Source organism: Dermatophagoides pteronyssinus, unplaced genomic scaffold (genome assembly GCF_027571235.1).
Source record: "Dermatophagoides pteronyssinus isolate colony J.1.1.1.1 unplaced genomic scaffold, Derpt_VIB-CSIC_2022.12 sq0008, whole genome shotgun sequence".
Lineage (NCBI taxonomy): Eukaryota > Metazoa > Arthropoda > Arachnida > Sarcoptiformes > Pyroglyphidae > Dermatophagoides > Dermatophagoides pteronyssinus.
Window position 1 is genome coordinate 1,519,416 of NW_027461532.1, and position 22,893 is coordinate 1,542,308.

At 27.6% G+C, this 22,893-nt stretch overlaps 6 protein-coding genes across 7 annotated transcripts; 3 read left to right on the plus strand and 3 right to left on the minus strand.

Annotated features, from left to right (window-relative positions):
* Positions 1 to 6,762: 6,762 nt before the first annotated feature.
* Positions 6,763 to 10,352, minus strand: LOC113789062 (nucleolar transcription factor 1-A-like). The gene is made up of 3 exons (XM_027338549.2): positions 9,918 to 10,352; positions 8,167 to 9,851; positions 6,763 to 8,091 (listed from the first exon to the last, which is right to left on the minus strand). Exons 1-3 carry the CDS (start codon positions 10,174 to 10,176, stop codon positions 7,606 to 7,608), a joined length of 2,430 nt encoding a protein of 809 aa, XP_027194350.2. The 5' UTR covers positions 10,177 to 10,352; the 3' UTR covers positions 6,763 to 7,605.
* On the plus strand, positions 6,841 to 7,584 carry LOC113789065 (ferritin, heavy subunit-like). Its single transcript, XM_027338553.2, has 2 exons — positions 6,841 to 6,978; positions 7,057 to 7,584. Exons 1-2 carry the CDS (start codon positions 6,906 to 6,908, stop codon positions 7,497 to 7,499), a joined length of 516 nt encoding a protein of 171 aa, XP_027194354.1. The 5' UTR covers positions 6,841 to 6,905; the 3' UTR covers positions 7,500 to 7,584.
* Positions 10,353 to 10,533: 181 nt separating the features above from the next.
* Positions 10,534 to 11,472, minus strand: LOC113789064 (uncharacterized). Its single transcript, XM_027338552.2, has one exon. It carries the CDS (start codon positions 11,314 to 11,316, stop codon positions 10,699 to 10,701), a length of 618 nt encoding a protein of 205 aa, XP_027194353.2. The 5' UTR covers positions 11,317 to 11,472; the 3' UTR covers positions 10,534 to 10,698.
* Positions 11,473 to 11,577: 105 nt separating this feature from the next.
* On the plus strand, positions 11,578 to 13,538 carry eIF2A (eukaryotic translation initiation factor 2A). Its single transcript, XM_027338551.2, has 3 exons — positions 11,578 to 12,138; positions 12,202 to 12,519; positions 12,585 to 13,538. The coding sequence occupies exons 1-3, from the start codon at positions 11,787 to 11,789 to the stop codon at positions 13,511 to 13,513; spliced, it is 1,599 nt and encodes a 532-aa protein (XP_027194352.1). The 5' UTR covers positions 11,578 to 11,786; the 3' UTR covers positions 13,514 to 13,538.
* Positions 13,539 to 13,662: 124 nt separating this feature from the next.
* LOC113789033 (uncharacterized) lies at positions 13,663 to 15,736 on the plus strand. Its single transcript, XM_027338518.2, has one exon. The coding sequence runs from the start codon at positions 14,449 to 14,451 to the stop codon at positions 15,415 to 15,417; it is 969 nt and encodes a 322-aa protein (XP_027194319.2). The 5' UTR covers positions 13,663 to 14,448; the 3' UTR covers positions 15,418 to 15,736.
* LOC113788933 (solute carrier family 4 member 11-like) lies at positions 15,731 to 22,156 on the minus strand. Of its 2 annotated transcripts, XM_075821072.1 has the most exons (11): positions 21,933 to 22,156; positions 18,558 to 19,418; positions 18,333 to 18,487; positions 18,141 to 18,264; positions 17,858 to 18,076; positions 17,709 to 17,790; positions 17,013 to 17,649; positions 16,836 to 16,942; positions 16,233 to 16,777; positions 15,987 to 16,156; positions 15,731 to 15,919 (listed from the first exon to the last, which is right to left on the minus strand). In XM_075821072.1, exons 2-11 carry the CDS (start codon positions 19,410 to 19,412, stop codon positions 15,853 to 15,855), a joined length of 2,961 nt encoding a protein of 986 aa, XP_075677187.1. In that variant the 5' UTR covers positions 19,413 to 19,418; positions 21,933 to 22,156; the 3' UTR covers positions 15,731 to 15,852. The 2 variants fall into 2 exon arrangements, with proteins under 2 accessions (XP_075677187.1, XP_027194200.2); XM_027338399.2 differs by lacking the exon at positions 21,933 to 22,156 and having other exon boundaries at positions 18,558 to 19,720.
* Positions 22,157 to 22,893: the final 737 nt, after the last annotated feature.

Here is a 22,893-nt window from a genome sequence, read left to right on the forward strand (position 1 = left end):
ACCTGAAGTAATTTTTTTTTTAATAATTCAAATTGGTCACAGCAAAAAAATAAAAATGCTTTCAAAAAATTCTTAAAAAACTGTTGATAATGATGCAACAAAAATTATTTGATGTAATAAATTTTCACTTTCACTGTTGTGTGTGTGTGTGGATGATCATTGAATAGCAAAGAGAGAAGAAAAAAAAAACAACAATGACCAGCATTGAACTTTTCAAATTGTCAAAAAAAAAAAAAAAAAAAAAAAAAATTCATTGCCATCACATGCACATTGAATAATTTTACATACACAGAATCTCTATTTCTTTACATTTAGTAATAGTAGTTGAAATGAAATGAAATGAAATGATGATGATTAAAACGAAAAAATAAAAGATTTGTTGCTTGTTATTCAATTTATAAAGTTAAGGTTTTTTTTCAACTCTCACTACATTCACTTTCTTTTTCTACATCTTTCACTGATTGAAGAATGAAAACTGGATTTTTTTTTTTATATATTAAAAGAACATTGGTTTGGTTTGTTATTCAACCCACTGATCAATGATCAACTATCAACCATTGATGATGATATGAATAAAAATTGGAAGGCATGTCTGATGTACGATATCCATAGCATGGCATGGCGGTATTATCTAATGATGTTTTTTTTTGTTATTGTTGAGCATGTACACTGAATGTATGTTTGAATGGATTTGAATGAACGATTATTCCAGGTTTTTTGGCCGAAACAAAAAAAAAGAAGCATGCTTGTCTTTTTATTTGTTTGGTTTTGGTTTAAAGTCTGTCGGTAATGTTTTGAAATAGGATCTTCACTAACAACAACAACAACAACAAAACTTGCTTTTTTCAATGAAATAATTGACAGCAACAAACAACTGAAAAAAAAACAAGCTTGCTTCGCGAATATAGACAAAGCGCAAGCTAGGATCCTTTTCTTTTTAAAGATGATTCAATTTAAAGATGATTTTTTCTTTTCTGTAGATAGATTCAATATTCTATATAGCAATAGTGGTAGTGGTGGCGGTCATAAAAAATGTTGGATGTTGTTGTCGGTATAGTTTAATGATATTCCTATCATACCCAATTCTCATATTTTTAATTTGAAATGAACGAAGAAAAAAATCTTGGTTCATTGTCTTCTTCATTATATTATCTGGTCAGGCGTATTATACATGACAGCAGCATGGATTCTGTTTTGTTTTTGTTTTCGAATGGAAATCTTCGTTCAACAACCCATTTTTATCATTTTAGTTCTTTTGAATTTTTTATTTTTTATTTTCTTCACAAAATTCTTCATCATTTTCGCTATGTCCAAGTTATTCAGAATTTTTTTTTTGGTTCAAATCAAAATCGTCATCAATATTTATTTTTTTCCCCCACATAAAAATATTCTTCGTTTTTTTTCTAATCGAATATTTTTTGTGTTGTGTGAATTTCGAATACGAAATAGAAGAAAAAACAAGGAATCAAACAGGAATTCAAAAAAAAAAAAAAAATGATAAAATTTTTATATTCCGTATTGACCATTGTTTGGCCATCTTCCCCCATAAAATATTGACATATTTTTTTTGTCTACTATTATTGTCGATGATGAAATTTTTGACAAAGATTTTGTTACCATCATTGTTGAAGCTTTTTTCCAAACAAAAATAAGGAATTTCCGCAATGGAAATTCTAACAAAAAAAAAAAAAAAAAAAAAAATCGGATCATTAACAATTCTAATTGAAATAATAAGAATTTCTTTTTTTTTCATCCCCCTGTTACCTATATTAATTCTTTTCAATTTATTATTTTCTAGTTTCGAAATTTTACTTTTCTCTTTTATTTTTTTTTGAATAATTGAATTCTGTCGAAATTCAGACAGAATCAGAATTTGTCTGTCTATAGTGGTATTTGGTGGAATTCAATTATTTGATTTTTTCATTTTCATCACATCATTATTCCATTAGGTAATTAATCAATGCAACAACAAGAAGAAAAAACAAACATTTTTCCTATTGGAGTTTATACTTGTTGAGAAAAGAAAAAAATGTACATACAGGAAAAACCAGAATTGAAAAAAAAGGATCAAGAAAATCAAGATTGATTTAACCATTTCTTCATTAATTTTCATTTCTGTTTCGAATTCAAACAAGAAAATAGAAAACCTATTCGATAATTCTATCGGATAGAATATTTATTTCTTGTTTTTTTTATTTGTTTGTTATTATTTCATTATAAAAAAAAATCTCATAATTAATTATGTTTGCTTTTTTCGAGGTCAACCATTTCTCTTTCACTTTATTTTCAAATGAAATTTTAAAAAAAAATTTCCTGGGAAATCATTAACATCAACTTGAAAGGTTGATTAAGGTAATTTCGAGAGAAAAAAAATGACCATTTTTTACAAACGAATTAATAAGCAATTAGCATAGCAAACAGAAAATTCTGCTGTTTTTTTTCACCTGCTGATCATCTTTATTTCAAGTGTTTGATGAACGGGTTTTGTTGTTGTTGTTGTTGATGTCTGATTTTACTGTCAATTTTGTGTTTGCTGCTTGCAACATTTTAAAATTGAATATATATAATGCGCAAAACTAAAAGTAACAAAACCAAAAATTTCCCAGAACTTCTTCTTTTGCTCTGATTTTTTCTTTCAAGATCATAGAAGATATCAAAGTAAAACCGATATGACCAAACCAACTCAAATCAAACCAAATCAACCAACCAAGTGATAAAAGATGATCAAGGTTAATTGACGACAACTTCTAATAGGAGAAAAAAACTAGAATTAAAAAAAATTCTTCAAGGAGATTTACAATTTAAAACAACAACCACCAACTGTGTATATTTGCCAACAACGAACAACCGTGAAAAAAACTCTTGAAAACAAATTAAGAAAATAAAAACATAAATTTTCAAGTAAAAACAACAACAAATTTGAAAATCATCAGGTTTCCACATTTCAATGTTGTATAAAGGAAAAAGATTGTCAAAAAATGATTCTAGTTTCTAACGAAAAAAAAACGCACATCTACATTCTGTGGAAAGGCGAATGTTTTTTTTTGGAGAAAACATTATCCTATCTAGTGACAAACTAATGATGTTTTTTTTTGTTTTCAATTTTAACTTGGAACATTTCCAAATAATGTATTTTCTTTTAAAAACAAGAAAAACTTTGTTTAAAAAAAATTTAACCAATTGTTTCCTATAATTCAATTACAACGTAATTACAATATTTTTTTTTCATGAATGAATCGAAGGATTCAAAACAAATTTTTCTTATTACGAAAAAGCACTTACGTTGTTATTTCGTTGCATACGAATGCATTGTATGTTTTGGTCGATTGATTAGTCCATTGATGATGGTTAAAGTAATAGAAAAAATATTTACAAAACATTACTTTGTAATTTACTTTTTTTTTATATAAAAAAATTTCAAATTTTAAAAGAATCGTTTTTGTTATTCTCATTGTTGTTGTTGTTGTTTGTTATTATCGGAATTTAATTCACATGAGATTTCAAACAACAGAATAACAGAATAAGAATCATTCTTTGATGCACGCAATTGAAACTTTTGAAAAATTCACAACAACAACAACAAAAAAATATCAAACATGTTGCCAAAATTCATTGTTCAATTGTTGTTGTTGTTAATTGATGATTAGGTAATTAAATTTAATTTCAATTTCAATTTGACAAAAAACTTTGATGTGTTTTAATGGCAATGTTGAATTAATTGAAAAAATATCTGAAAAGTTGATGCTGAAATTCTAATCAATTTCAAATGAAAGTGAAAATTTAGAAAGTAATAAAAATCAATGAATTTTTCTTTTTTTTTTTGCAAAGCAAAGCAAAATTTGACCATTCGATAAGGAGATTATCATATCCGCGGATAAAAAACAAGCCAAACCTTCGAATTTTTTTTCAAAAAAAAAGAAAGAAGAAATTTCCCTGCAAAAACATTGACGGAAAACTTTTTTTTGAAAATTGAAAATTAAAAATTGGTCATTCTAATCAAAAAAAAAAAATATTTCCTTTTATTTAGTCTGATGATGATCAGGATTGATTGCTGGTTGGTTTGTTCGGTTTGTTTGTATTTAAACATGTGATGAATATATATAATTAGCAACATTAAAATGATGATTAGATAATGAAAATCATTCCATTTTTCTCTATTTATTCTATCAATTCACATCGATGATGATAATGAAAATCTAAATAAATAGCGGAGAAAAAAAAAGAAAAGAAAAGAAAAATAAACATTTAAGAAGAAAATTGATTAATTTAGAAATTTTATTAATAGAAAATAATTGCATGCAATTGAACTTACCGAAAATTTTTATTTTCGTTAATGTTAAATGATGGTCATTGTCATCAACGATCGATCAATCGATCAAAATTGATATTAATGATGATAAAGATTGATTGAATCAAAAAAAAAAAATTGAAATTCACAAGTTTCGAAAACATAACAATGTTCGAATTTTTTTGCTGCTCGTTCAAAGATTCGAAAAAACATAACATAACATTCGAATTTCATTTTCCTTTCCTTATTAGATATATAGAAAATGTTGGAATTTGATTATTTAATTAATGACATAGTTTTTTTTGTTTGTAGAAAACTACAACTGTACACATTATTTTTTTCTCTGAAATTTTAGTTTTTAACTGAAAAAAATGAATCGATTTTACAATTCCAGATAATAATTAACAATTTTTTTTTCAACGAAACTCTTTTTTGTTTGTTTGTTTGTGCTATTTGATCATCATCGTAAATGATCAATGTTGGCTATAAATAATCAATTTTTTCCAATGAATCATAAAATTTGGAAAAAAAATGAGGAAAATCATTATCATTATCATCAACAACATCATCATCATCATCATTAAACAAACGTGCAATCATCAATACGTAAAAATTGATGATTATAGAATTTTCATTTGCAGAAAAATAATACAATTCAAATGTGTTTCATGTTTGTTCGAGAATAATTTTTGTTGATCGTCCCATGATGATGATAATCATAAACGAATCGTATAAACTTGTTTATTTTAAAATGATACTGAAGATTCCAACATCATTATTCAAATGATGTTACTCAGAAATTGAATTATTGTATTTAGAATTAATAAAAAATTATCGATAATATTGATGCAAAATCCTTCTTTCATTTACCTCTTTTAGTCTCTTTTCAATCCAAACATTCAATTCCGATTCATCATTTTGATCATGGTTTATTCGATTCGATCAATAACAACAACAACAACAACAAGGATAAACAAACTTGAATATAAATTTGGTAATAAGTAAAGAAAAACAAAAAACAAAAACTATCATTTATAATTACGCCCTTGTTATTTACCTTCCTACACAGGAATTTTTCGTAATAGAAATGGTAAGCATAAATGAAAAAAATTCAGTAAAGTTTTCTTACGATTTAATCATAAATGATGGTGGTTTAATTGAATCGCAATAACCAATTCAATTCAATTCGGTAGTTGAACTTGAGTTATTATTTGAAATGTTTCTTTTGTTTTGTTTTGTTGTTGTTGTTAATTTTTGTTACGTTCAATAATCGTTGATGAACAATTTCGTGAACTTTGATGATCATCATCATTTTTGGGTTGATTTATTTTCACTTTGAAAACAAAAGTGAAAAAAAAGAATTCGCATTATAAAAGAGGAAAATTTTTCGATTTGTTTTCGATTTCAAAATGAGCAATGATTGATTGATTGATGATCGTTGACATTTTATTATTATTATTATTTTTTCAATTGTTTTTTTTCACCATTTTTATTTTCTATCGGTTTTTATTATTATTGTTCAAATCAATAATGCCATCAATATTACGTACGGCCATTGATCTTTTAAGAATTGTTGGTAAACGTTATCTGAATCCACGACGACAACAACATCGTTTTATTCGTCAATCAATGAAAAATAAACAATATCGTTCATTTATTCATAAATGTTTTCCATATTTTCAGGTAAAATCATTACAATTATCATCATGGATACAATTATGGCCAACAATACAAAGTCTTATGATAAATATTGATTGTGATGGTCGAAAATTACATTATCATTGGAAAATAATAAATAGTATACGAAAATTATCAAAACAATCATTGATTATTAAATTCAATATGATCATACAATTAAATAGTAATAAATTGATTGTAAAGTTTTCAAGTCATTGGGAACGTGAATGTTTTTTACTTATCTGTAAAAAATTGGGTCGAATACCAGAAAGGCCAACAAGAAAAATTGAATCATCATCATCATCATTGTTGTCAAAACGAAAAAATCATCAACAACGACGACGACCACGACAACAACGAATTCATATTAAACATCGTCGTAAACAATATCCGGTAATTCGTGATTTATCCGAATCGAATGAAAATAATCAACGTGATGAACAGCTAAAAATTCTTAAAAGATTTTTAAGCATCGGAAATGATTCGAATCGATAGTGAAAACAATCGATATTTTTTTTAATAATAATATTTATATAATAAATGGATTTTATTCGAATTTTTTGTTTGTTGACCATTTTTGTTTTTGTTTCGCGCCGAAAAAAGAAATCTTTAAATTTTTGTTTGTTTTTAAATTTATTAAATTTGCTGATCAAACGATATAGCAACAAGATAAGCAAAAAAACTGTCAAGACACAATTACGATTGTTAACGGCAAAGCAAACACCAGATAAGGACAGCAGATTTTTTTCCTACTCATCATCATTATCATCATCTTCATCAATTGTTTTTATCATTCATTTGAGTGTACAAACTATAAAAACTTTGGCATTTAAACATTGAATTTTTTTTTTCATTTCACCACCAGAGCTTCAGTATTCAAGCATTGAAGGACATTCCAATTTTTTTTTTGGTCGAACGAAAAAAAAAACATCAATCAATCATGAATCAATCACAAATTCGAATGAATTTTCATACTGATTGTGAAAATGGTATTAATAAATTGATCAATCTTCGTAAGTCGAAAATTTTGTTTTTCTTTTTTTTTGAAAATCCTATCAATATTTTGATTAATTGATTAATCCATTGAATAGAATTGCGTGCATCCTATATATTTCAACAGATGGCCAATTATTTTAATCGTGATGATGTAGCATTATATGGATTTGAAAATTTTTTCATTGAATCTTCATTGAAAGAACGTAAAAATGCTGAACAATTTATGAAATTACAGAATCAACGTGGTGGCCGTATCATTTTGGATGATATACGAAAACCATTACAACAAACCTGTTCATCCGGATTAGAAGCAATGAATGTTTCGATTGAATTGAAAAAAACAATCAATCAATCATTATTAGATCTGCATGGTTTAGCATCTAAACATAATGATCCACATTTTGCCGATTTTATTGAATCACATTATCTTGATGAACAGGTTGAAGATATTCGAAAATTATCTGATTATATTACAAATCTTAAACGTTGTGGTAATGGAATTGGTGAATATCTTTTCGATCGTCATTCATTACAATAACCAAAACAAAAAGAAGTTTTTATTTTTTTTTACTCTTTAATTGAATTATAAAAAAAAATACAATTTCGTAAATATTTTTCGTAAATGAGAATTTAAATTCCAATTATTATTCAGATAATTCATCATCATCATTTTCACTGGCTGATGATGATGATTGTGATGAATCATCATATAAACAATTGGCAAATTTTTTTTTAGATTTTTTTGGTGAAAATTTTTGTCGATGTTGATTTGTTGTTGTTGTTGATCGATCGTTAATTTTTTCTATAGTTGTAGTCACTGATGGCGATGATGATAATATTTTTGTCGGTGATTTCAATGGTGATAACGGTGGTGGTGGTGGTGGTGATAATGATGATGATGTTTGATCAGTGATCATCATCATATCTGATTCTATTGGTTCTGATTTACAATCATCATCATCATCATCGTTATTCGATAATTTTCTTTTTTTCGCCTTTTTTGATTTTGTTTTCTTTGTTGTCGTTTCAGTTTGATTGTTTTCAATTTCATTTTCATCAATTGTTGTCGTTGATTGAATTTCATTCATTTCAAATTCTTTTATCTCTTCTTTTGTTGGTAATTTTCCATTCTATAAAATTTTTGGAGAAAAATTTTTTTTTAAAAATAATTTTTCATAGGTTTTTTTTTAAAAAAATCTACAAACCCTTTTAAAACGATTGAATAATTTTTCAAATAATTCACATTTATTTGATTGTCGATCAAGATAATGTTGTTTTTCATCCGCTGACATTGTTTTCCATTTTTCCGATGCAAAACGCATTCGTTCTTGTGTTGTTTTATCTTTCATTGTTGAAAGTATTTGACTACAAAATGCTGTAAAACCACAACGACGTGGTTTACGTAGACCAGTTTTCTGATAAAATTCTGATTCTTTATAATCTTTAAATTTTATTTCTTTTGTTGTTGTTGTTGATGATGATTCTTTTTTATTGGTTGTATTTGTTGGTGATTTTTTTGTTTTCGTTGGTAAAAAATCTTGCATCGATTCAGCAATTTCAAGATATTCAGATTTTTCCGAAGCTGGCATCGATGACCATTGTCCATTAATTATTTCCATTAATTCTGTTTTTGATTTATCCGGAAATAATGGTTTTAAACGATGCATTTCATTCATCTGATATGCAACCATAGCTGCCTGATCAATAGCGGCTGATTTTTGTCGTAATTCTTTGGTCAATGCTAAAATCGATGATGTTGGCATAAATTGTTTACCCAATGAAAAATAATTTTTTTCACTTGGAAATTTAAAATGTCCTTGTTCAATTAATAATTGTTTTTTCTCTTCATCAGGCAATGTATGAACATAATCATCAAATTTTCTTATATATTCACTCATCATATTTTGTGCATCTTCTTTATATTTTGCTCGTTCTTCTTGTGTCATTTCTTTCCATCGTTTAGCAACAAGTACCATTTTTTCTTTGGAAGGAACATCTTTAAATTCTTTGAGCATTATCTGTGAAAATAACATATAACCTGAATTTGGTGGTCTTGCTGGCATTCCCTGATAACGACGTCGTAATTCTTGTTCATTTTTTGTTAATAATGATTTCGATATTGATGGTGCTGTATATGTTGGATTAGCGGCCATAAATTCTTCCAATTCATTATTATATCTTTCTTGATCTTTAAGTGATTTTTTAATAAATTTATAATGTTTTTTATCACTTATATTATTCCATTGTTCACGTATACGATCCTGTATAGTTTTTGCATCTTCATCCGTATCTGGTGGTATTTTTTTCATTCGAGATAATCGAAATAATTGAAATGGTGTGCGCGGTTTATCCGGTCCGATTTTTTCGCCAGTACGCATACGTTGTGAAAATACTTCCGGATGTTTTGATCGAAATATTATCATTTGTTCACGATATTTAATAAGATCTTCTTCATATTCGCGACGATATTTTGCTCGTTTTTTCTCGGATAATTTTGCAAATTTCGGTGACATTAATTTTGCCAATTCGGCAACTGATTTGTCTGGATATTGTGCTTGTAGTTTAGGACGTTTTTCTAAAAAATATCGTAAAAATAAGGAACATGGTTTTTTAGGACGATCAGGATGATTTAATTGACGTTTATCGGTCCATTCAACAGCATCGACAAGCATTTCGGATAATGTTCGATATTTTCTTAATCGATTCATAATATTCACAGCACATTCTTTACATTCATTTGCATCATGATTACCGAATTTTATTTGATTCCAATCGATTGTCTTTTCCAATGTTGTCGAATATTTTGTCTGATCATTTTGTGGTAAACATTTTTTGATATTTTCCAATAAAGTTTTTAAATCTTTTGTAGACCAACGACTATCAAAATCATCTGAAATATAGTTTAAATCAATCATTCGATCGGAACAGTTTGACAAAAATAAAAAAGAATACTTACCATTAATGACAGAATCATTTGACAATTCAACTATATCTGGCTCAATACCATTATTATTATCGGCAATCATCATCATCATCAATGACATTTCATCTTCATCTTCAATTTTAATATTATTCGTTTCTGTAATATCGCTATCATTATTAGCTTCATTATGATTTAATTTTGATTTTTTATGTTTTTTTCTTTTTGTTGTCGATGAATCCGATAATTGTAGTTGTTCGTTTGTTTTCGAAATTAAAATTTCTTCATCCATCATTGTTTAATCATAAGTAAAAAAAAAAAGATTAATGTGATGAATTTATTGCAAAAAATATTTATCATTGATTTGTAGTTGGAAATTATGTCAGAAAATTTAACCGTAAACACTTCAAGCAATGCTTTTAAGCGAAAAATGAAATGAGCAAAAGCAAACCAAAAAAAAGAAACTCGCTATCAACTCGGATCAGTGTATTCAACGTGTATAAGAGACATACAATACGCATACGAACCGGATTTCAATTATTTTACCTTCTTCTTACATTTGAGCCAGTATTAAAGCCAGCCATTCGGCTTTAACATTAACGCTTACCGCTGCCCTAAAACATTGTATTGGAATTGCACATATCACGTGATATCAGGAAAAAAAAGAATAATTTTTTTTCTATCTATTCTCTGATTTTATTTAAACATTTATCAATTACAAGATTTAAAAAAAACATAAAATCGAATCAAAAAAAGTGAGAGATCACAATAAAAAGAAATGGAAAAGATTCGAATGTGGATTGCATTAATTATTTATTCATTCATCCAAAAGGATATTGCCATAAATTTCATCAATTTCATCTTTAATTATTTCCAATTGTTTATTTTCATTACGAATATCCTTAATCTTTGATTGTAATTGTTTACATTTTTTATCCATTTCCATTAATGTTTGATATGTTGTACGTAATTGAATCATATGATAATGGTAACGATCTTTATCATTATTTTCAAATTCTTGAGTCGGCATGGTCATCCATTTTATCATTTTGGATTTTAATATTGTTTCGGATTTATCGTCAACATTATCAGCGTTATCATCATTATCAACATTATCAGTAATAGATGTTTCGGTTATGGTCGATGATTTTCGTTTTTGATTAACATTTGATGATTTTTTAATTTTCACATGTTGCTCATTTTCTTGATCATTATTTTGATTCAAAGTTCGTCCATTTTTTAATGTTTTAAACATTTTGCCAATATCATTAGCATCATTATTTTTGTCATTGTTGTTGTTGATAACAATCGATTGTTTAAGATTTGTTTGTTTAATCGAATCATTATTAATTGAATGACGATCAATACGATTAATATCGATTACTTGGCCAAATGTTCGAGATAATTTATGATTTCGTCGATAATCAGTATTCATATTGTTCAATGTTCTGATGACAAATTAAGAATGTTTTTTGAAAATAATAATTTTCAGATAAATGTCTTCAAATTTCAGTTTATTTTTGGCAAAATAGTAACTTGTTGACCTCATGAGACCGAACTCAGAAATGAACGAATATTTCGCGCTCGAATACGATATATCGAATACGAAACGTACTTTATGAATGATAATTTCGAACACATGCTTGCATGCATGCTTCGTCATCATCCGATTTTATCGAATTTTGATCGATCAAGTGGCTGGCAAGTTTTCTATTTCGTTTTTCTTCTAATTATCTGTAAATAATTAACAGATTTTTTCCTAATTGTGCCAGAATGGATTGTCAATTTCGATTCGGTTAATTTGGAACATTTAGTTCCATATAATTAGCTTTTCTTTTCACTAAAATATATTGTGATATTTATCAAATCATATTTCTATCCTAATCTGACCAATTAATTTGACAAATGGCTAAATTTATTGTACACGATTCTAATGGCCTACATGTTTGGTCGACAGGTGGTCCAAATGAAACGGTTGAATTATTGAAGACTTTAGATAATGGTGATCAAAAACCATTGAATGTATTGCCATCACCGGATTGTAAATATTTGGCTATCATATTCAAAGATCGTGTATGTGTTTTTACACATGATCAACTTGATAAACCAATATTGGAATTAATGAATGAAAATGTTAAACATGCAGAATTCTCACCCAAATCGTCAATGATTATGTTGTTTACTCCATTCGCTCAACAAAATCCATCGCCTAATTTAAAAGTATTTGATCTGACAAAAAATGGTCAATTAATTCATGGTATTGTTTATTGCTTCTATTTTTCTTTCATGAAATTTTGAATAAAATTTCCAATTGATATAGAATGGACAATCAAAAAGCGTGAACTACTTCAATGGTCAACCGATGAATCCATCGCCCATCGTCTTTGTGGATCGGAAATTCTATTTTTCGAAAATAATGATTTCAGTCATTGTGTGCAAAAAATCTCACAACCAAAATTGACTACATATGGCTTTGTAACGGACAAAGCAGGCTGCAGTTATGTTGCCATTTACATAAAAGGCCAAAAAGGTTCACCAAGTATGATACGAATACATGGTTATCCGCATATAGATAATGTTATTGTTTCGAAAAGTTTCTACAAAGTCGATACAGTAGATATTAAATGGAATTCGAAAGGTTTGATTTTGTCGACAAACTTCATTATTTTAATCATTAATAACAATTTATTTTTCAATGGTTAGGCGATGCAATTTTGGCCATGACTTCAACCGATTATGATTCAAGTGGTCAAAGTTATTATGGGGAAACTATGCTACATTTTATGGATCTTCGTGGTGAAACATCGACCATTGTTGGTAAAAAAGAGGGTGCTGTTTCAGCTGCTGAATGGTTACCTAATAATGATGGATTCATTGTCATTCAGGGTAAAATGCCTGCTCTGGTTACTTGGTATTCTAATCGTGCTGAACCAATGTTTTCATTCGGTGAATTACCCGTCAACGGTATTCTTGTAAATCCATTTGGTACATTATTGGCTCTTACTGGTTTCGGAAATCTTTCTGGAAATGTTTATGTTTGGAATATAAAAGCACGATCATTGATTTCAAATTTCAAAGCTGTTGATACAACTTGTTATAGTTGGCTAGCCGATGGTCTTCATATGATAACTGCCACTCATTATGATCGATTAAAAGTAGCAAATGGTTTCAAAGTTTGGAATCATCTTGGTTCACAGATCCATCAACAAGATGGTTCTGATGAAAGCAAAATTCAACTTCATCGAATTTTCCCATTCGATCCTGTTGGCCGATTTGAGGAACCTAAACTGCAAGCAGGTGTCAAGGGTAAAATTCTCTGTGAAGAACCAGTCCATAAATATGTTCCACCAAGTTTGCGAAACAAACAATCCGAACCCTCAAAATTAAGCAAGCCACCACCACCAAAACCATCGATTAAATCGTTGAATAGACAATCACAACCGGTAGCAGCTAAAGATCCACAAGCGATAAAGGAAAAGAAATTGAAAAATTTGCAAAGAAAATTACAACAAATTGAACAATTGAAAAAAATACAAGAAGAAGGTAAACAGCTTGAAAAGAATCAGCTAAGTAAAATCGAAAAATTAGATGATATAATCAAAGAAATTGAAATGTTAAAAATGGAAGCATAACAATAAATAGTTTTTTAATTGTTTATTCATTTGCAAAGGGAACAAACAAACCAATGAATTAATATGTAAAATCTAATGATTTTTAAGAATGAAATGATAATAATAATAATAAAATGATCAATATCAGAATGTCGATCCAAACAAAAAAAAAAAGAATAATATTTTTTTTCATTGTCATTCTCGTATCAATGTTAATCGACCAATGTTGAATCGATTTTACATTATCAACGTGTGTATTTCTTGGTAAAAAAAGAAACCAAAAAATTTTTAAAAAAAATAATCGAAAATGTAAATTATCGATCACAAATGTTCCTTGTCGATCTTTGCATTGCGTTTTTTCTTAATTTTCAATCGTTGGGGCGCATAACATTTTAAAAACTAATATCATCATCATTAAGAAGAAGAAAGAATAATAAAGAAACAATTCGGTTACATTTTTTTTATGACAACGACCATAATGAATGACTTTATCGACATTGAAAACAAAAAAATATTAACCATTATAAAATTAGAATTAAAAATTTAAGTTTTCTTTTCAAGATAAAAACATAAACACACAAGGGTTCGTTTGTTTGTTCTTCAACGGTTTCCAAGACATTTTATTTTTATTTTTTATTTTTTGGTTGATTCCATCCAAAATGAAAACAATATGAAAAATGACTTTTCAATGCCCGCCATTTCAAAAAAAAATAGTGCGTTTCGCAGCGTTATTAGTAGTTACAATTCTTGTTCATTTGATCATCTAAAATAATTTAAATTTTTTTCTAGCTTTGATTGATCGAAATATATGTGACAATGATGATGATGATGATGATGATGGCTAAATATTTGTATTTTAAAGTTTGAAAATTGATTTTTCAAAAAATTAGAAAAAAAAATCAATAACATCCTTATTTTTTTTATTTAACAAAAAAAAAATTCTACCTTCAACAACAATGATAATATTATCATTATCATCATTATGGCCATCATTAACGGCTACATTTTCAATACAAAGTTTATTGATTATATCGATAATAGGAATGATGAATGCTCAACAATCAGCATCATCAATACCATTAATGACAACATTCGATGCAACATGGGATGCATTAAAATGTGCAATGAAAATATCATTAATACAGATGGCCAAATATCATAATAATCAAATGTCATGTTGTGGTCTTTGGGTAATGAAATGGTTTATAAAATCATCAGCTGAAGAATATTGTGAAAGACCTGAAGGTGCAAAGCAAGTGTTTGATCAATATATTAATGGTGATCTAATCTATAATCAAATGGTACGATCAGTATTAGGTGATCCAGATTTAAGCTGTGATCCATATCCAGAAGGTTCAACCGCTTGTACACGATTATGGATAATGTTAATATTATTAATTGTAATCGGTATACTATCAGTTTATATAATTATTATGTGGTGTTGTTGTGTTACTTGTTTTTGGTGTCGAACACGAAAAGAAAATCGTCGTTTACGTGAAAGAATATTAGGTATTGATGGACCAGAAAATTCAACAATAACATCAGTTTCGACAACTAATTCGATAATTGATAATGGTAAAAGTGGACAACAACAATCACAACAGCAACGAAATGATAATGGTGATAAAAATCGATCGGTAACAACTAATCAACCACAACCACCACCACCACCACCTACACATTTGAATCCATTACACGATCAATTACATTCAATGAATCAACAGGAAAAAGTATCCAATAATTTTCTTGCAATCAATGCTTATTCAAAACCATTACAAATTCGTACGGATAGTTTATCGGATAAAATTCCTATTCCAATCGATGATGATGATCTTGCTACGAACGAATCAATTAATAATGATAATAATGATAATAATCTTTTACCTGATAATCGAACAAATCTACCTAATAATAATGAAGTTTAATTTTTATTTTGTTTTTATTTTCCGATTTTAAACTTTTAATATTTATAATTATTGTTATTATTATTATTATTTTTTTTTATAATTTAATTAATCAAACAAGGGAAAAAAATTTATGAGAAAAATAAAGATAAATGATGATGATCATAATAATAACGAATCAAAATAATTAGTAATTAATATTTAGATTAATTAAAACGAAAATCAATGTTTGTGTAATATGAAATAGACAAAAAAAAAATAATAATTTACAAACAAAATAAACAATTCTAGGTATAGAATCTATGACAAAAAACATATCAAATCAAAAAAAAAAATCAAAGATGCTTATTAAGCTATATGGAGATTTTTTTCGGATGGAATAGACAAAAAAAAAAAAAGAATTATGCGAAATTCGAAAGTTCAACGGAAGATATGATGTGAACATTCTAGAGAATGCTAATAATGTTTACTGTCAATAATTTTTAAATGTTTTTCTTCAAAAACCAATGGTAATATATAGCGTCTAGATAAAAATTGAGAAAAAAGTTAAAATCTTGAAATCAGAATTAAAAATGTTTTTCGTAACAAACCTTATAGGAATCATTAAAGCAATCATGAATGGAAAGAATAATCGAAAACTTTTCCATGGACAAAAACCAACAAATGTAATCAGTGCAAGTAAAGCCAATTGTGTGGCTGTGAAACAATGTACGGTACGTTGTGGAACATGTCGCAAATAGGATGTGGGAGGATATGAATGCTATAAAGAAAATAAAAATAATATTGTAGAATCAAAAAGAATCTTATTTAACAATAAAAACACAATATTAACCTACCTGCTCGGTAAGAACAAGAACTACTCGATCACGAATAGAATTATTTCGTAAAGTTGAAAGGGCACAATATAGAAAAAGGCCACAAAGTACAGCAACCGGTATGTTCGACAATGAATTTGGTATTAATAATACTACTGAACCAATCATCAAATGTACAAGTAAACCGGTAACACGTGTTTCACGAACACGTACAACCACATAAGATTTAGTGGAATTATGTTGCGAATCAGTAGCCGGTACAACATCGGCTAATAATCGTGCATGTAATGGTGAATGTGGAAGTACGCCATAAATCCATGGCAAACCAAGCATCGATAGTACGGCATTCAATGAACCCAATACAAATAAATCCCAATGAAAAGCGCTACCCTTTTTCAGATGATTCAATGGTGATCCAACAATCGAAGCACAAACTGATTGAGCGATGAAGAATAACATCGATAGGAAAAAACCAAGGAATGCAGCTAATCCAATGGTTGTTGGTGTTAGTGTTTGAAATGTAGCAAGACGCCATTGAAAATCGGCATTAATTATGAATGAATCAGCTAAATAGTAAAGTCGTAAATAGTCGTCATATAAATCGATTAAAAATTCTATACTTACTGTGTACATCGCGAAATAAAACCGATCCAATCATACTAAATGATATGACTGACAATGGTAAAGCATAATCAGCTAATGTATTACGTAGAATTGAATTTAAAAATGGTCTACATATGTGAAAAAAAATCAAATCAAATTGATTAATTTACTCAAGATAATTATTCGTTTAGTGCTTACGTAGAGCTAAAATTATAAAGCAAAACAGCCATTGCAACCGTACCGAGCATAAGAAATAGGAATAGAATACTTTTAGCTGGAAGACAATCTCGAATGGGTATATCATTCAGATCAATTTTATCATCCATATTGTTGAAAGTTGTAAAATTTGAATAGCCTGTTTGATTATCAAAACAATAATGTTTAAGGAAACTTTCATGACATTCGGCAAATGCTGCAGCTGTGAATGCAACAAATACGAATGTAGCGAATATCTCTTCCGTACTACGAGTAACATAACGCATTAGATTCGATACATTTAACAAAGCATAAAGAATAAGATAGAATGCACAAAAACAACCAACAGCTGCAAATAAATCAAGAAAATCAACATGCCAATCTTGAGAGGCTTGATAAACAATTTTGACATATAATGTTAATGGTGCCGTTGTGGCAATGATAACCAATGGTTGGCCACTTGTCAATGCAAATATAAGTCCACCTATTGCCTGGCCAATTAATCCTTGTTTCGGTCCAATTAAACCATGTGTATTATGTTCATTAACAACACCGAAAGCAATCGGTGGTAGAATGCAAGCAAAAAATATAGATAATACAGCTGCCGATACTTTTGATATGGTATTCTTTCCTACGATACCTAAAATTCAAAAAAAAAAAATTAGCATAAAATTATAATTATAGTGAATGATAATTTACCATCTATAAAATCACTTGGATAATATTTGATTCGACGACGAAAATCATTGACTAAACCTTTACCGAAACCATAACTTTGTCTCTAATATCCAATTATATTACAAAAATAAATAAAATGGAATTTTCAAGGAAAAAAACACGTTTCTAACCTGTCTTACAAAATGATCCGGATGATTTTCTAATTTGTCCAATGAAAATGATTTAAATTTTCTTGATGATTGACGACGTTTGAGAAAGGCAACACGATCAGAAATTTGTTGACAAAATTCAGCTGGCGTTTCACATTGTAAAAGCGAAAATCGCAATGTTGAATCGGCAAATAATGATGCAAATGTTCGTGCTATTTCAAATGCTGATTTGGATGTTTTCTAATCATTCGAAAAAAAGTTTTATTGTTAACAAAAACAAAACTTATTTTGGAAAAAAAATTACCTCTTTGGATGGTACTAAAACTAATATTATAAACTGAACGTGTCGCAATGTTGGACCAAAATTACTTGGACGATTTAATCTGGCAATTACGATACGTCGAGTAGGAAGATTGTTTACCGTTGCACTAATTATAATTGGGCAGTTAAATTAGAAAAATTTCTTACTTTTTTTTTAAATTCTCAAAGTGCTTACAATGTACATAACCATGTAGGATCATGTAGATATTCACCAGTCTCAGTATGATAGATTCCCTGAAGAAAATCGCTTAATTGAAATGCATTTTTTTCATCATATAATGATGAACGAGCTTCAGATAATAGAGTACCATCTAGATCATTATTAATAGCCTTTATGTATAAAGTAAAAAAAAAAAATAGGGTTTTCTTTATGAAATAAAAATTTCAAATTGTAATTTACCGTCAACATTTGGTCAATGATTTCTTCAACAGAATCACCTTGGAGATCAAGTAAAACGCATGGATTTGCCAGAAATGATTTTACATCACGACCGGCACGTACTTCATTGTTAAAATTTTTCGGTTTAACTACTTCATTACGTAACCTTGATATAAGTACTTCTGTATGTGGTATAATCATTTGTCTATTAGCATTATGATCATTACCAATTGCTAAATCTTCATCATCATTATCATGGCCATGATCCATTATCAGACCAATATCTTGACAATCGCTTTCATATTCAGTTTCTTCAAAATTTGATGTTGGTATTAGACTTGTGATTGTATCAAAACAATTTGTTGTTGTTGAATATGGTGATTGATCATCAAAATTTTGTGATGGATTAAGCTGATCAAATGTAAGTACAGTAAAACGGCCAATTTTATTGGATGAAGAATCGGATTGTTGTTGTTGTTTTTGATGTTTTTTACCATGTTGTTTTTTATGTGATATTGTACGATATGGATCAATAATATCTGAATTTATTGTTTTAGATTGTTTATCATCAATATTATTATCCTGTTGTTTATGATGATGATGATTATTTTCATTAACATTTTTCATTTTATAATCAATATTATTATTATGTTCAGAATTGTTTATCGAAATACTATTATTTTCGATTGTTGTATTTGTTTCCGATGAATAAAGTAATGATGTTTCAGTAATACGGCCATCATTATTATTATTATTATTGTTATTATTTGTATCATTATTTACAGCCGATGATTCGGATGTTGATCTTGATGTTGATGCTGATGATGATGAACGATTTATAATCGAACTACCACTACTACTATATGATGTATCCATTTCAATCTGTATTATAACCGGTGATGATGATGATAATCGTTTATTTATTTTTGTTTTTTTCATATTCAAATTCAATTCAATTCAATCGATCGATCAATTCAATCAATCAATCAAAATTCATTGATCCAAAAAGAAAATGGAACAACAACAACAACAACAAAAATTCAATATAGTGAAAAACAAAAATCAAAAACAAAAAATTTTCAATGACAATCTTATAAACAAATCAATAGATCACAATACACGAATGAAACAAACAATGATACAAACGGATATCGAAAATAATTCTTTTTGTTTTCAAAAAAAAAAAAATTCAAAGAAAAAAAATGACTTTTTTCACCAAAAAAAAAATCAATCAACCAATGGTGAATATTAATGGTGAAAATTGTTTAATTGAACAACAACAACAACAACAACGACTGAAAATTTTCATTTTTTTGCAGAAAATAAATTCAAAAAAAATAGACAACATTTATGTATGGTAAAACCACACAAAAACACCATCAAAGTAATGACAAATTTTTATATGTATATGGAAAACAACACATGGATCAAATGCTACATGCATCAATGCATGCACACACACACACACATCGCTACCATTTCACATCTCCAATAAACAGAAAAAAAAACAAAATTTTGAAAAAAATTAGATGAGGAAATGACGAATTGAAATTTATTTTTTGTTGTTGTTGTTGTTTTTTCTATAGATGATCTTTGATTGGTTTCTGGTTTTCGTTTTCGTTTTTTTTTCTGACACTGTATGCACTTCTTCGTTCACTATATCTCGCTCAATTTTTTTTTAATTTCAATTTGTATTTTGGGTTGATGTCAAACACAGTTTTTTTTTGTTTGGTTTGAGGACAACAAGTGATTGTTTTATTCATTTTATTGTTGATGATTGAATAATGATGATGATGATGAGTCAATCAAATTGGTGGGGAAAAAAATTGAAACAAAGGAAATGCAATTACAGAGAATAATTTCAATGATAAGAGAATAAAAAGCTGAAAACATTCAGGTTTTTTTCATTTGAAATATCAAAAAAAATTTCATTTTTTTTTGTTTGTGAAATTGATCAATCAATGAATGAATGATTTGAATTAATGATTCAAATCGATTCGTTTTTGTTTTGTTTGGTAAGCAAAAAACCAAATTATTATCCAGGTCGATGAAATTGATAATTGAAATTGAAATTGAAATTAATCATCCATCCACACACACACACACACAAATGAAAAGTAACGGAAATTATTGTTTTTGTTATGTTGAAAAATGATAACAACAACAACAAAACGATAATGTTATGAACGAAAAAAAAGACGAAATTAAACAATTATCAAAAATGATTATTGAATTAAAATTACCTGATTTCGAAAATTCCGGAAAATATTTGTTCATACAGAAAATCTGTTGATAATGTGATTCATATCGTTGTTCAACATTCATTTGTATTGATATGAAATTTTCATTGAAAAAAAAACAAAAAATTTAACCAGAATCAAATGACTGTCAAGAACAACAACAACAACTGAAATGATGATAGCTAATTTAATTTTATTAAGATTTACGATTTACTAAATTGTTTTTTTTTCGTTTGGTTTTATCTAGCGACCTTAATTGTTAAATATAAAACAAAACAAATAAACAAAAACGAAATGGGAGTTTCAAATGATAATTAGTATTATTATTATGATCAATCATCATAGGAGAGAAAACAGAAACATTCATACGACAATGAAAACATTGAATCATCGAATTGGATTTTTTTTTTTTTTTGATTGTTTTGATTGATTTCCTTCAATTTTCGCTTATGTTCTGTATTATTTTTTTCAGTTGTTTTTAATCGATAAGACAAAGATATAATGATTATTGTCTTTTTTTTTCTTCTTTATAATTATCTCTCTAATGGAGTCTAATTTTGTCTGAATCAATCTCGAATTCTCGATTGCTTTTCTCTTATTTCACAATTTTTTTCCTTTCAAACACACAGGAAAGAAAATGGGGATTTACAAAAGAAAAAAAAATTCGGGAAACAAAAGGGAAAAACACCGTCAACAAAAAAGTGATTATTTAATTTGATAATAATAATTAAACAAATAAACCAAAATTGGTCTTCTTGATCAACAAAAAAGATATTTATATCAATATTTTCATTATCATTACATTCATTATTTGATAATCTTTATCATGTTGATAATGATTATGTAGTTGTTAATATAATAACAATCATTATCGACATTGAAGAAGATCATTCATTCTGGAAACAATAATAATTAAATTGCAAAGAAATAGATTTCTACTTTTTTTCGTATACCAATCACGAATTTGATTCGTATTTCTTTTTTTTTTTCTTGGAAAAGGAAAACAAATTAATGATCATTTTGTTTTGCTCATTTTTTTTATAATTCGATTTGATAATTATAAATGATTTTTTTTTTGTTTTGTTTGATGAATATTCAACAACAACAACAACAACAAAAATAAAATATATCTATAATAGCCAAAAGGCATAAATACCTTTGAATGTTGATTATTCAAAAACAAAGATGATAATGGAAAGAATAAAATGGATTTGATTAACGAATTTTAAATTATCATAATGTTGTTGTTGTTGTTGTTGATTATTTAATTGATCAATTATTGAGAATCAATTATGATGATGATGTTTGTTGTTGTTGTTTAACATTCAATTGATTTGTTGTCGTTGTCTTTATATAATTTCTCAGAATATCCATCATTGGTCATAATTATTTTTGCTATGATGTATGTGTACCCGGTAAAAAAGATGAGTATACAATATGTAATTCGAACATATCATTCAATCGAATCTGATATATCAATGAAAAATGAAATGGACAATCTCATTGATGTGAATCATATATCAAATTATTATGATGTAATGATCTGTCAAAAAAATGAATGTTGATGTTTTTTTTAAAAAAAGTTTATTATATCAACATAGACAGATGATGATGATGATATAACAGAATGTTTTTTTTTTTGAAAATGATCATGTTCAATATAGGAGGAGTACTTTGAAATATGAAGGGACAGTTGTTTGTTATTTTATGATGATGATGATTATTATTGAATTTCATTAAAATTTTTATTTAAAAAAAACAGATGGTTTTAATAATTGATATAATCTATGTACCTGATCTTGCTTGATGGATGTTTTTTTTATATTATTTCTTCTTCAAAGATGACCCAAAATTGTTGTTATGTGAAAAAGAAATGTTGGTAATATCTAATTAATGGAGGTCAGCAATCGATGGTTGTTGGAAAAAATTCAATAAAACACTTCTGGTTATTTAAATTTTTCTATTTTTTTCAACTAATTCATTTGATGATAATAATGATGATGATTGTTGTTTATGTTGTCAGTCGAAGTTATTATTAATTTTTTATTTTCAATACATAAATACAATCGTGATTTGTTTTTTGTTTTTCCACTTCTTATTCCGAAGGATACAATCAA

Bases quoted from the DNA above. Each gene is read 5' to 3' on its own strand.
- LOC113789033 (XM_027338518.2), top strand. From the start codon at position 14,449: ATGATAATATTATCATTATCATCATTATGGCCATCATTAACGGCTACA.
- LOC113788933 (XM_027338399.2), bottom strand. From the start codon at position 19,475: ATGAAAAAAACAAAAATAAATAAACGATTATCATCATCATCACCGGTT. The intron at 17,791-17,857 runs GTTAGAAACGTG...ATTGGATATTAG, and splicing joins CGGATCATTTTGTAAGACAG to AGACAAAGTTATGGTTTCGG. The intron at 15,920-15,986 runs GTTTGTTACGAA...ATTTTTATCTAG, and splicing joins GCTTTAATGATTCCTATAAG to ACGCTATATATTACCATTGG.
- LOC113789062 (XM_027338549.2), bottom strand. From the start codon at position 10,176: ATGATGGATGAAGAAATTTTAATTTCGAAAACAAACGAACAACTACAA. The intron at 9,852-9,917 runs GTAAGTATTCTT...ACTATATTTCAG, and splicing joins AAATGATTCTGTCATTAATG to ATGATTTTGATAGTCGTTGG. The intron at 8,092-8,166 runs GTTTGTAGATTT...AAAATTTTATAG, and splicing joins TATTCAATCGTTTTAAAAGG to AATGGAAAATTACCAACAAA.
- LOC113789064 (XM_027338552.2), bottom strand. From the start codon at position 11,316: ATGAATACTGATTATCGACGAAATCATAAATTATCTCGAACATTTGGC.
- LOC113789065 (XM_027338553.2), top strand. From the start codon at position 6,906: ATGAATCAATCACAAATTCGAATGAATTTTCATACTGATTGTGAAAAT. The intron at 6,979-7,056 runs GTAAGTCGAAAA...TCCATTGAATAG, and splicing joins TAATAAATTGATCAATCTTC to AATTGCGTGCATCCTATATA.
- eIF2A (XM_027338551.2), top strand. From the start codon at position 11,787: ATGGCTAAATTTATTGTACACGATTCTAATGGCCTACATGTTTGGTCG. The intron at 12,139-12,201 runs GTATTGTTTATT...CAATTGATATAG, and splicing joins AAATGGTCAATTAATTCATG to AATGGACAATCAAAAAGCGT. The intron at 12,520-12,584 runs GTTTGATTTTGT...TTCAATGGTTAG, and splicing joins TATTAAATGGAATTCGAAAG to GCGATGCAATTTTGGCCATG.